The following is a 14,293-nucleotide window of genomic DNA, read 5'->3' as shown; positions in this document are numbered from 1 at the left end:
CATAATTAATCATCCCACAATGTGCTTTAATGTAAAATTTTGTGAACTTTTTAAAATTTTTAATAACTCTAGCTTCCTTTGTACTACTAAAATTACAATTCTGAGAAGGGGCCCGAAGGCTTCACAGACACTGCCCAAGGGGTGAGTCCATGACACAAGAAAGGCAAAGAATTCCTACCCCAAGCTGTGTAGGATCTGTATTCCAGCACAAGAGACCAGGGCAGCCATAGTCTTTGGGAGTCTACAGGTGATCGTTCTGCTCTGCTCTGCCACGTATGGAGCATTGTGTCATTTTGGATGGCTGGTGGGGTGGTACAATGGAGAAAGCAGGAGGCCTGGAGTCAAATCCTGCCTCACACCTTTTCTCTCTATGTGACCCTGGGCAAGATAGTTGTTTCCTTTGTTGGAATAAGATCAGCCAGTAAACTTGACAACCCCCACATAAAAGGGACTAAATGATGTCATTTGGGGCTGGGGACAGTAGGGAATAGAAGAAGGAGAAAACAGAGCGTGAACAGATAAAGGAAAGGGAGGATTACTAATTACCTAGAAAACCAGGGGGCATATAAATAATCAAGCTACCTCTTTTAATTCTTGGGCTAGAGTTTTGCTCAATCACTTTGGGTCCAGTCCCAGTTTATTGAGAAACAATATTCTTCAGAGCCTGGATCTTATATGAATTCATTTCACTATACTTGATAAAATGGCAATTTGACTTAAATGGTCTTTTTCTCACTTAAAATGCCAAAACTGCAAAAAAGGAAATTGTGATCCACGTGAAAAAAAAAATTATATATGTATATAAATTATCTTTTTGTCTTTAAAAATATATATATACAATGTATATACATATATATGTATACATACACACACATACATGTAGTTTTTTCTCCATCAGCTGCACTAAATGTGAATGACAGGATGTATATATTCTACAAGTCATGCTAAACTTAAACATTCTTTGAATGTTTAAGATAATTAAAAAATAATTGTTATTTCAATACTGCGACTGCTGTTCACTAATCAATATTGTAATTAGGCTAATTTGTTACTGTGAAGGATGACTATTTTTCTCTAGTGATTTATCATGATTGGCTTCCAGAGACAGATAAGTTGGTAATAAGAAGTAGCATAATTTATTGGTGGAGTTGCTAGACTACGATCACATCCTGGCTCTCACAATTGCTAGCTATTCCGGCTTTTAACCTTGATCCTCTGTTTCCTCATCTGAAAAACTACCAGACCCACAGAGTTTCTGTGAGGATCATTATACACCCGGGATGCTTTGCAAACCTTAACATGCTATGTTAGTTGTTGCTATTATTACTTAAAATTATATTACTAAAATTTTGTGGAACGCCAAGTAGCAGAGTTGGTATCTGGACCCAGTTCATGAGACTTTATGCTTAGTGTTTTTTGACTGTACCATACAACAAAGACCAAAAAGTATATATATATTGTTTTTTAAAAGGAGGAAACCAAGCTTGCCCTGAAGGACTGAATTTCACTCTACTCTGTGTGGGCTGTTTTTCAGGAATGGTTCACTGTCATTGAGCACTATCACAGGACTAGTGCTACCATCACCGAGCTTGTCATAGGAAACGAATATTACTTCCGAGTATTTGCTGAAAACATGTGTGGTCTGAGTGAGGAAGCAACAATGACAAAAGAGAGCGCAGTGATCGCCAAGGATGGTGAGTTGGAGAACTGCAGTCCTTCGGAACCTTGCTTGCAAATAGGCATCCAAGAAAGGAAAAAAAAAAAAAAAAAAACCAACTAAATATTCAGAGATATTAAATTAACAAAGTAAATTTTCAGAGATACTAAAAGCAGTTTTAAAAACCAATTAGTTCTTAATCATTTTGCTTTAAAATATGACCCTTTAAATCCCTTCCAGTTTCTGGTCATTTGGTCCAATTCAAATGCCAAGGGAAAAAAGGAAGAAGACTGATTTGTTTCATTAACATAAGGCACCTTGATGCTCAGATGCTTATGAAACAAACCCTAACTCGCTTGACAGGGAGGAGATGGAAGATTGAATCCGGGCAACAAATCTTTTATTTCTGGACACGGGCTTTAGCTTGGAAGCTCTTGGGGGCAGGGACTGTGACAGCTTTGGTTTTGTCTCTCCAGTGCTTGGTACAAAATAAATGCTTGTTGTTTTATTGGCTGCTTAATTAGAAGAGTTTTCTGTAGGAGAAAGAACACTAGAGTTATCCTCAGAGAAGCTTCATCACATTCTGACTTCTTCCCAGCATGATTTTGGGGAAGCGCTTCTGAAAAAAATTCAAAATATCATCTGTGTGACTTTGGACCAGTCTGCCTAACCTCAGTTTTCTCATCAAGAGGACTTCTAGATTTCCTTTCCCTTCTCAGTCAGTGAGCCAGGGATCACCTGGTCACCAAGATCTCTTACTTCTTTAAATAAATCTGTTCCTCATGAGATCCCTTCAGATCCCACCATCTGATCTCTTCCTAGACATGAGGATTGTAGAAAGGAGAAGTGACTCCTAATCATATTTTGACTTCTGTTTTCCTGTTCAGTGCATCCCTGATTGAATAGCTTCTTGGTCAAGAGAAGGAAAGGGGATAAGAAGCATCAGAGGGGAGCCATGGGCCCAGGACTCATGCATGTATTCATTCATACAGGGAGCCTGAGGACCGGCTGCACGGGTCCCAGCCGGTGTTTGCTGAGCTTCTTGGAGGGTGGAAAATGGGCAGTTTGGAAAGTGTGCCCCAAAGGATCCCTTTTTAAGGCTATTTCATTGATGGTTGTTTTTCTCCATAGGAAAAGTCTACAAAAACCCTGTGTATGATGACTTTGATTTCACTGAAGCCCCGATGTTCACCCAACCTTTGGTGAACACGTACGCCATAGCAGGTTACAATGCAACCCTGAACTGCAGCGTAAGAGGGAATCCAAAGGTATGATCAGCCAGTCCCTGGGCTGCACTCTATGGAAGAGCAATTCAGCCCAAGACAATCCGGACCTGCACAGACAAAGCTTGTCTCACAAAAGCCTTTATTTAAGAATAAATTCTGTATGGCACAATGAAAAGAACAGCAGTTCTAGATTGACAGGTCCTGGGTTCAATTGCCACCTCTAACACTTATTACCCATGTCACCTTGGACAAACCATTTATTCTTAATTTTTTAACTTTTTTTTGCTGAGGCAATTGGGGTTTAGTTACTTGTTCACACAGCCAGGAAGTGTCTGAGGCTCAATTTGAGGTCAGGTCCTCCTGACTTCAGGGCTGTTGCTCTATCCACTCCCCCACCTAGCTGCCCCCAAACCTTTATTTTCATCTGTAAGACAAGACTAGTTGGACTAATGAGTCTTTGAAGTCATCTTAACCTCCAGGGGCCTCAGTTTCCTGATCTTTAAAATAAGGGCCCCCAAAGTCCCTTCCAGCTGTTCATCTATACCATTACTATGAGCCCACGAATCATTAAGATGCTTTGTTGTTCCTCTGAATTAGCTTATTCATGAATGGCACTTTCCATTTGTGTTTTATTTTGCCAGAAACTAATTCCTATCGAGCAGGATGAGCCCATGTACACTTTTTATGTTTGCCATCTATATAATTAGTGAGACAAACAGTATGTTAGCCTTTCAAATGCTATTTTCTCTCTTCTCTGGTAATAAATATAGTAATATGGGGGTGCTAATGTTTCTTTAACTCTCAGGACTGGCTTCTATCAAGACAGCCAGGAGGCTTGGGGTGGGTACTTTTAACTGAGAGCTAGAGATGGCAGGATAATGTAATAGGGGAAACATTTGCTTTGTTATTGAGGGTCCTGGATTCAAATCTCATCTGGACTGCGTCCTAGCTCTGTGGTAGCAGATAGTGAATGTAGTTTGGCTATAACAGAGCCAAATCTGACCTGAGACCAACAGGCCCGGAGGGGACTGCTGGGAAAAAAAGGAATATCCTTCCAAGAAGTCACAGAATGAGAGTGCACTCGGAGAGACTGGCTTGAAGTTAGAATCTGAGGCCAGATCCAAGCTCTTCGCTGCTTAAACTAAGTTACTTAATGAGTCTGGGGCTCAGCTCCCTCAACTGAAAAATGAGATCAGTTCTTGGACTACCAACCTCTCAGATTGGTTATGAGGCTTGAAATACTTTGTAAGCCATAACATGCTAGAGAAGCAAAACCTTGGATAAGAAGAGAAGGAAAAACTAGTCAGTAGTGATGCTTTCCTTGAAATGCCTGCAAAAGCTCCTAAGATCTGATGGATGAGTTAATATGGTCACCACAGATCCATAGCAAAATAATTCTGAATAAATCTGGCTTCTTTCTCGAGGGGTCAAGGGCTTTCTCAAGAGCTCAAGGGCTCAAGCATTTTCTACACAAATAGTAGAAGTAAATTAAAACTGCAACAACAATTGTTGTTCCTATGAAATCCTTTTTCCTCTTTCCCTATAAATCTTCCTTTGAAATTCTATGTTACACATTGAAAAGCAGTTGAATACTGACTACTCATGATGGCCAAATGTGGTCCAAGAGAACAGATGATAAAAATATCTTTATAGAGAGATGGGGGACCCCAGGTAGGGGGAGTTGCCTACCTTGTTGGGGTTTGTGACTGTACTGTTGGTCTTGCTCAAATGTGTTTTTTTTTTTTTGTAAAAAGAAAAGTTCAATGTCAGGAGTGGAAATGACATTAGAAAATGACTGACTTAAAATCAAAAAATATCAGTACAACTTATTTTCAATGGCTTTTTTGCTCTTCTTCTAAACTTTTTATAATTCATTCCCTTCCCTCTTCTTCCCCTTCCTAACGTAATTATAGCCCAAAATAACCTGGATGAAAAACAAAGTTGCCATTGTGAATGACCCAAGATATAGGATGTTCAGTAACCAAGGAGTCTGTACTTTGGAGATTCGTAAGCCCAGCCCCTATGATGGAGGGACCTACTGCTGCAAAGCAGTCAATGACCTGGGGACAGTGGAGATTGAATGCAAGCTGGAGGTGAAAGGTAGGAGTTCTAAAATCCTTCTTTAGGAGCCAAAGTGAACTAGATCCTGCTCTTTTGTTTTGCAATCCTCTCTATAAAGTCCACAGATAATAAATAAGCTTATAGTGTTTAAAATGAGGGGGGTGCAAACTTTTACGTCTCCCCTCAGTCTGATATCATACATTCGAGTAAATGTAATCATGTAGAATGGGTCTATATTAAACCGTACAAGTCCTGTCTACTAAAGGTACAGTGGCTAATGCCGGGGGATGCCAAGGTGAGAGCAGTTTGGTGAGTATAAATGGAACAACAGTGATAACATCGTAAGGAAGCAATTGGTCTCGGAGGCTAAAGAACCTCAAAGAAGTGAAATTGTCTAATGAAATAATGGTTAAAGAGGAGAGATTATATAAGAATATAATCTATATTGGGGTAAATGCTATTGTCATACTGAAAAGTACATTAAAAATGCAACCAGAGTGAAATTATCTGATGAAATAGTGGTTTAAGAGGAGAGATTATATAAGAATTTAATCTATACTTGGGTAAATGCTATTGTCATTTTTAAAAATACATAAAAAATGAAACCAGAGAAATTATCGGATGAAATAGTGGTTCAAGAGGAGAGATTATATAAGAATATAATGTTTGGGTAAATGCTAGTGTCAGACTGAAGAGTACATAAAAAATACCACCAAAGTAAAATTATCTAAAGAAATAGTGGTTTAAGAGAAGAGATTATATAAGAATATAATCTATACTTAGGTAAATGCTATTGTCATACTCAAAAATACCTAAAAAATGCAACCACACTGAAATTATTTAGTGAACTAGTGGTTAAAGAGGAGAAATTATATAAGAATATAATCTGTGTTTGGGTAAATGCTATTTTCATACTGAAAAGTACATAAAAATGCAACTGAAGTGAAATTATCTAATGAAATAATGGTTTAAGAGGAGAGATTATATAAGAATTTAATCTATACTTGGGTAAATACTATCATCATTTTAAGAAATACATAAAAAATGCAACCAGAGTGAAATTATCTGATGAAATAGTGGTTCAAGAGGAGAGATTATATAAGAATATAATCTTTGGGTAAATGCTAGTGTCAGACTGAAGAGTACATTAAAAAATACAACCAAAGTAAAATTATCTAAAGAAATAGTGGTTTAAGAGAAGAGATTATATAAGAATTTAATTTACACTTGGGTAAATACTATTGTCATTTTTAAAAATACATAAAAAATGCAACCAGAGTGAAATTATCTGATGAAATAGTGGTTTAAGAGGAGAGACTATATAAGAATATAATCTTTGTTTGGATAAATGCTAGTGCCATACTGAAAAGTACATAAAAAATACAACCTTAGTGAAATTATCTGATAAAATATTGGTTCAAAAGGAGAGAGTATATAAGAATATAATCTATACTTGGGTAAGTGCTATTGTCATTTGGAAGAATATGTAAAAAAAAAATGCAACATACGTATGGGATGTCATCTAGAACTTATGTTCTGTTGATGACTTTTATTTGTATTTGTTTTTAAAGACATTACTTTTTTTAAAAAAATGCATTTTAAGCCATGGGGATGCTTAAGGATTTATGGGCTGCAGATTTCCTTGGCAAACCTTGCCAAATCATGGTTATTCTTTGTCAGCCCATTCAATGTAGCCTCTGTGACTACAATGCCCTGAGCACTCTTTGGGGAAACAAAAAATACGGGAGTAAGTATGAGTATTTTTGTTTACCCTTGGGACATAGCATACAGGTTACCACCTTTATGCTATTAAAGCTCCTGGAAACTAGAGTGCGTTTTGAGTTTCCATTGACCCCTTCCCACCAATAGGATGACCATGACTAGAACATCTCACTTGATCCTAAAGCATCCTCTCTTGCTCTCATTGCAGCAAATTCTCAAGTTCATGAGTTTTCTTACATTTCTCTAAGGTGGAGTCTAATCTAGGAGATAGGACGTGAACTTGGAGTCCCAAAGACCCAAGTTCAAATCCTGCTTCTGATATTTAGTACTTGTGTGATCTTGGGCACTTAATCTAAGTCTAGTCTGAGTTTCCTTCTCAGAAAAATGGGAATGTGGGGGGAGTGGGAAGTGAGAGTGAGACCTTTAAACTACCTTGTAGCTCTAGATCTTTGTGCCTGTTCCTGGGCTGATTTTAATCTTATCTGCCCATGAAAAAAGCTCCCCTTTGATGTCTATTTCTGAAATTCAAAGAACAAATGCTCAAGAGATTTTTATTATGAAACTGAACTTTTTAAAATAAACAACTAACATAAGGATCTTCAGAAAGTCAAATGAGTAAATATGGCAGATAATTGTATATGTGTCTTTCAAAAAGAATTGTTTTTAGAAATTCTTTTTAAGCTTTTCTTTTTTTGTCTAATAGTTTTGTCTTTTATTATTTGGTACAATTTATATTCACTGTAAATATTTAACAGGAATTATTTTTTTCTGAATAGGTGACTTTCAAATCAAATATAAAGACATATTATCTATTAACAGGTTTTACACATGTGATTGTCATTTCAATATTTTTCCTGTTGCTTTCTTGACCCAGTCAAATTTTGGATTCAAACCAAACAACCAATAATTAAAAATACTGCATCTGGCATTTCAACTGATATCATTTTAGCTGTCAGTTTCAACAGATTGAACATCTGTTTGTTATTAGTAGTATTATGCATTATTATTTTTTAATGCAATGACAGTGTCTATATGGAAATTTGCAAGGCGCCTTCTAAAAAATAATTCCTCTATACCATGTTTTGAAAGTAGGTAAAATCTGCTAGTCATATAAAATTATAATATCATAAAAGCGATTTAGAAAAATGTTATCTTGGGGGTATTAAAAATGGGAAACTTCTAATGCTTTGCCATTTGAATTTTAAATAACCATTTTGTTAGAAATCATGTATTAATCAGTGAATTCATGAGAATGTCATGTGAACTTTGCTATCTTAGAAAACATTGTTGGTTATGAAGGCAATAGCTGTTTGAAACAGAGTTAAACTGTTTAAAATGAAAAAAAAAAAAAGGTAAGAATGTCGATTGAGAATAAATAAAAACCAGTCCCACTATTCTAATTCTGCAGTGATATATCAAGGATTAATTACCCCAGGACAACCACTCTTCTTGGCGGGGCAACAACAGGTTTAAAAAATTCATATCCCACTGGATATTACTTTCCATTCCATTCCTATTTTACATGAAAATGCATTTTGCATGTAAAGCTTGCCTTTCCCTCTGCTTTTTGACTATCCTCATAAATACTCATGGCATACAACGGCTATGCCATGAGCGAGGAAGGCCAAATTATTCAAGAACAGTAAAGGAACAGGAGAGAAGTGATCAGGTAGAAAGTCAGGTGATGTAACATGCCACAAAATTACAATTATGAAGCATCTTATTTTAAACAAGACCACAATCAGCTTGGGAACCAGCAAAATAGCATCTTCATAGCCCTAAGACTCCTGTCCTTTTGGCCAGAGATGTCAAACATGTGGCCCACAACACTTTCAAGTATAGCTGAACCAGATTAAAATGTAATTGAGAAAAATTTAACAAAATAAATAAAAATACAAGAAAACATAGATGTTATCACATTTTCACATCAAGTCAATTTGCAGCCTATGGAAATTCTTATATAAGAATAAGAGCCCCTCTTTTTGAGTTTGACACCACTGCTTTCAGATAAATTTGTGAATTAGCTCCATATAAAGCTAGATTCATTTTACACATAATATATATTTTCAAACCATAGCATAAGCAAGAACAACAGTTTTAATTTTGGATACGAAATACATGAAGCAGAGTAGCTGAAGGAAAAAAATTTAGGGACAAGTCACATAATCTGAGTGTCATACAGTCTCCTCACCTAGGAGATACAGAGTGAACTATATGACCTCTAAAAGACCTTCAATGTATTTATGTGTAGTGCACACATACTCATATATGTGTGTCCTTATACAGGTACAAACACATTTTTATGTTCAATTCTTCCCATTCTGAAAGCCTCTACTAAGATTTGGTCTGAGAGGTCGATGACCTCCTTAGACATAGAGGTCATAATAAATTTTCCTTGTGTATCCCCATCACTTAGCACAATGCCTGGCATATAGTTGGTGATTAATGTTTCCTTATTGATTATGAACACTCAGAAATAATATTTATAAACCTCCAAAATAGCAGGAAATTGAAACTATCTTTTAAAATATATTTTCTGAATTAGAATCAATAAAGGCAACTAGATAGTACAGTAGGTCAAGTTCTGTACTTGGAATCAGTAAGATCTGAGTTCAAATCCTATTCAGTAAAACCCGAGTTCAAATCCTACCCACTAATTCTATGACTGGTCAAATTTCTTCATCTGTTAAGTATATGATCCCATAATCAACCAGTCAATAGGAGATACAAAGGCAAAAATTAAATTGTCCTTGTGGTCAAAGAATTTACAATCTAAGTATTACATCATATACATTCATTCCGATCACATTAGACCGAGCGAGCAATGTTCAACACACTCCCCTCTGCTCCTCTAGAGCGCATTTATGCTAAGGGCTAACAAACTCAAGGAATATCATTGTCCCGTAGGGCCCAGCAGACTAACTTAGATTGACTTAATAATTTTGCCTTTTGGAGTTTCAGCATATATATATGTATCATCGTGCTATGTCTGTGTTTTTCTTTTGTTGAAAAACGCCATATATATATGTTGTCGTTTTTTTTTAAGCTTATGGTTTGGAAGCTATTCCCATAAACATCCATCGCACAATCTGGTTGGCTCTACCATCCGCTAAGGCCGAAGACCGGGAGTCAATTTCTCTTGGTCCTGACTATTAATAAAGCTTTCACATATTAATGAGCCCTTTGAAGTGGTACTGGATCCTGCCTTTTATTTTCCATTCGCTTCTATTTTCTACATCTTTTACATGACTAAGGATTCATTAAATCATCTTCTCATCTACTATAACTGTGAAAATAATTTTATTCAACAAATCATCCCCCCCCTTGGAGTCGGCCCTTTATTAATGCTATAACTTCTCTCTCTCTCTCTCTTCCTTAGTTGTAGCGCAGTAAGGATTTTTGAATGTAGATTGTCGTCTCAGGTAAGCTTTCATACGGTCTCGGCCTATGAAGCTTATGACTGTCATAAGCCATACGTAGCCTGTGGAGTATGGCGTGATTTTCATTATGTGACCTAATGAAAATAGTATGTCCTTAATCACTAACGGAGTAGTTTAAATGGGAATTTCAGAAACTTTGGAATTAACCCCTAGGACTCACCCATCACCATAACCCAGCCTTCTAAGAAACTGTTTAAGTCTCTAGATCGAGCATGAGCCTTGAATGTAGCTGGAGCCCCTGGGGCAGCATCCCACCCCTAATTGCATCAAGGAATGGACCCAGAAACAAAGGGCAGCATCTCCTCTGAGACTTGATTGGATTTTTTTTTCATTTTAAGAAAAGAATGGTTTTCTGAGACTTGCATCGGGGAGGTTTTCAAAGAATGTCAAACAGCATGCTGCTTTTGTCTGAATTGCACTTTGGTTAGCGATTTGGGTAGGTTGTTCCAAAAGGTTCCTTCAGAAAAGATTTAATTAAATTTTTTTAAAAAGTGGAAACAAAGGTAAGTACAAGGGATCCACGGAATTCTTATATATGGAATAAGAGCCCCTCTTTTTGAGTTTGACACCGCTGCTTTAAGATAAATTTGTGAATTAGCTCGATAAACTGCACGGTGAGGTTTGAACATATGAGTAGTATTAAATACCCAAATTTTAGAAAGAAGGTGTGGGACCAGCTGGCCTTAACTTTAACCTTTAAGGATGTAAGAAACCCTTTCCGTGTCTCTAACAAGCACTACCAGGCTCTTTAAACATTTCCATGTGACTGAGATGAGTATAGAGATTTATGTCCTTACATAAATATATCTAAGATACTTCCAGGACCCTGCATGAAGGGTTGTTATATATAAAGCTAGATTTGTTTTACACATAATATATATTTTCAAATCATAGCATAAGCAAGAACAACAGTTACAATTTTGGATACAAAAAATGTGAAGCAAAGAAGCTGACTGTTCACACCAAGTACAAGAGCAGCCCTTTCAATGGGATATTGATCATCTTCCCCACACTGACCCTCCAAAAAAACATAGCTTGTAATAACTTGTAATAGATAAGAAGATATTCTGGTTAACTTATAATAGCATATAATAATGTCCCATTATTCCTTCCCCTAATTTTCTGGAGTCAGAATCCTATTCACTTATAGTAGATAATAAGATATTCTGGTTAGCTTACAATAGGTTATAATAATGTCCCCTTATTCCTACCCCTTGTTTTCTAGGTTAGAATCTATCCACTTATAATAGATAATAAAATATTCTGGTTAGCTTATAATAGATAATAAGATATTCTGGTTAGCTTACAATAGCTTATAATGTCCTATTTCTTTCCCTCATTTTCTGGATCAGAATTCTACCTAATTATAATAGACAATAAGATATTCTGGTTAGCTTATAATAATGTCCCATTATTTCTTCCCCTTATTTTCTGGGTCAAAATCCTATCCATTTAACCAGAAGACTGAAGGTTAAGCTGGTAGAAGCGAGTATGAATGACTAGAAAGAGTCAGGGGGACCCAAGGTCACATCTGATCACTAACTGTTTGATCTTGGGCAAGTCACTGCCTCTCAGTTGCTGGAAGTAGAACCAGAAGGAGTGCCTTACACTGACGAAATCACAGGTGGAGCTCTCCATCCTTCACTCTTCCCACTTAATTACCCAAACCAAAAAAAGCAAAAATAGGTCCTGGTTCTCCCACAGTCCAGGTGACTTCACTCCACTGTTTGGCTTGTCCACTCACATCACATCTGTGCTAAAGGGAGAGTCAGTATTTTGAAATCAACACCAAATTTGAACATATTGGGCATCCAGAGTGCTGAAACTTGCCTCTTTCTCCAAAATGCTGACTGTTTCCCTTCCTTAAACACACTTAAGTCAGAAGAATCCCCAGCGGAGCCTGAAAGGCTCTTTGTCCCTCCTTCTCCTGGGAGCTAGCCCCCCAATCAATAAAGTAGACCCGTCTCTCTCAGATATTCTGAACTCTTTCCTTTTCTCCTCCTTTATAGGTGGCCTTTCCTTCTGCAGGCTTCTTTTGCAAGGTGTGCCTCCAAACATAATTGATTCATATTTGCGAGACTTGGAATCGAGCAATCCTGAGGGAAACTGAGGCTGCCCAGTGCTTCCCTGCTACTGTAGTGAAAACTGGTTGCCAGTGGGAAAACATGTTTTTGGTTATGGTTCTTCCAATAGCAACCCAAGTGTGGTCATTTCTTTCCTCCTTCTGTTGAAAATAAAAATATTCACGTGGATTGCTTAGAGTGGGCATTCTTGGAAAGACCTAGATTGGAAGTCAGGCATTTGGTAATGTTCAGCCTGGCTTTGTGTTTGATGATTGTATATTATTAAAAAGAAAAAAAAGAAAAGAAAAAGAAAGTGATCAGAGTAAGCATGCACTGTGATTTGTGTTTGTCAAGACTGCAGAGTGCCATAAGTGTATAGTGATAAGTCAGAGACAATGCAGGAGAAGGTGAAACGTGTCTATTCCCTACGGAAAATGGATTTTTCTCCTTTCCCAGTATCATTCATTTAAGACAGCACATCATCTGCTGCCCATTATCTGTGTCTTCCTGCATTAGCCAATTTTCAATTTGAATTCACCAAAAGCATTCTATTTCCCAAGACCTCACCTTGAAAATCAATTCATTCTCAACAAAAGGCAAAACGTGTTCAGTTAATTGTATAATAATAATTTTAAAAACAAAGCGTTTATGTTGGAGAAAAAAAAAACCTGCTCGCATCTTGTTGTGTACATGTTTCTTTTATTGTTGTTGTTTTGTTTGTATTGGGGTGGGAATGGTGGCAGGTGGGGTGTTGGGGAGAAGAATAAATTAATTTCAAATTAGCTTAAAAACAACAGACCAGTCCCTCCTCTGATACCTAGTCCCCCACCCTGAAGGGGTAGTTATAGGCTGAGCTATAGGTCACACTGATTCTCAGGGTCACATTGTTAGAGAAACCTTAGAGACAGATTTTGTTAAAAATTGAGCAGCCCATAAATAATTTGGCTTTCACATGGGCTTTCCATGGAGTGGTGGTTGATGGGAGGGAGAGTCAGCTCTGCATATTTGGTCGGGGTATGAAAGGAAGTTTGCTAGGGAAAGATGAGAGAATGTAGTTCTTGTTCCTTTTTTTAAAGAGCTATACATTCATAACCACTCAGTAGCCCCAAAGCATTGTTAACTGATATTTTATAGCTACAATATAGAGTCACAAAATTTTAAACTATTCTTTCTCAGCATATGGGATCTGGCGAATAATAGTGATATAATTATTAATTAATGATGCTCATATTTATAGAATGTGTTAAGGTTTGTAAAATGCTTTTTATATATTATCTCATTTGATCTTTCTAAAAACTCTCTGTGGTAAATGCTTCAGTTATCATTATCCCCACTTTACAGATAGAGAAACTGAAGCTTAGGACATTAAGCAGTTAGGTGATGCAATGAATAGGGTGGGAGACTTGGAATTGAAAAGATCTGAGTTCCAATCCGGATTCAGACATTTACTAGTTGGGTGGTCCCAACTAGTGCATAAATCACTTAATAAATTAAATAATTTAATTCATATTACATATAATATAATAAATAAATGGATAAATAGATAGCTAAATAAATAAACAAAATAAAAATAATCTCACCCTTACTTTTCTCATCTGTAAGGTAGGGATATTAATAACACATCCCTCACAAGTTGAGGATCAAAAGAAATAATATGTAAATGATTTTGCAAAACTTAGGCCATTCCAGAGCTTATTCAAAGTCACACAGCAAGATAAGAAAATAAAATAAATTTTAAAATAAATGTAAAAAAAAAAGTCACAAAGCTTATAAGTTTCAAAAGCAACACCTGAATTCAGGTGCAGTTGTTGTCCATTAGGCCCTGTTGCTTTTATGAGCACAGATGATTAGGACTGGAGTGACAAGGACAGAAAGAAGGGGGTGATGTTGTGGGAAGTCCAAGGAATAGCAGTTTTTGGAGAGAAGTTAACAAAACTGTACCTGGCTGTCCTAAATGTCCCTTTGGCTGCCACATTTGTAGACAGACCAGTCTCCATTCACTATCCTTTGTAATATGGTTTCCCATTGCCCCCATTGCCAATCATATCGAAACAGCCCTAAATCCATTGATGACTTCTATATTGCTAAACCCAATGGTCTCTTTCCTGTTCTCATTCTGCTGGA

General features: G+C 36.9%; 1 protein-coding gene across 1 annotated transcript in view; it reads left to right on the top strand.

Moving 5' to 3' along the window:
• MYBPC1 (myosin binding protein C1) overlaps positions 1-12,398 on the top strand; it is a 110,557-nt gene extending 98,159 nt beyond the window's left edge. The window contains exons 23-26 of the mRNA XM_031940134.1: positions 1,535-1,694; positions 2,789-2,925; positions 4,797-4,983; positions 12,116-12,398. Coding sequence (XP_031795994.1) covers positions 1,535-1,694; positions 2,789-2,925; positions 4,797-4,983; positions 12,116-12,216 — 585 coding nt within the window. The 3' untranslated portion in view covers positions 12,217-12,398. The remainder of the gene's footprint in view (positions 1-1,534; positions 1,695-2,788; positions 2,926-4,796; positions 4,984-12,115) is intronic.
• Positions 12,399-14,293: the final 1,895 nt, after the last annotated feature.

This window comes from Sarcophilus harrisii, chromosome 5, assembly GCF_902635505.1.
Source record: "Sarcophilus harrisii chromosome 5, mSarHar1.11, whole genome shotgun sequence".
In the NCBI taxonomy this organism is placed as follows: domain Eukaryota; kingdom Metazoa; phylum Chordata; class Mammalia; order Dasyuromorphia; family Dasyuridae; genus Sarcophilus; species Sarcophilus harrisii.
The sequence above is the reverse complement of the archived record's forward strand: the minus strand, read 5'-3'. Positions and strand labels throughout refer to the sequence as shown.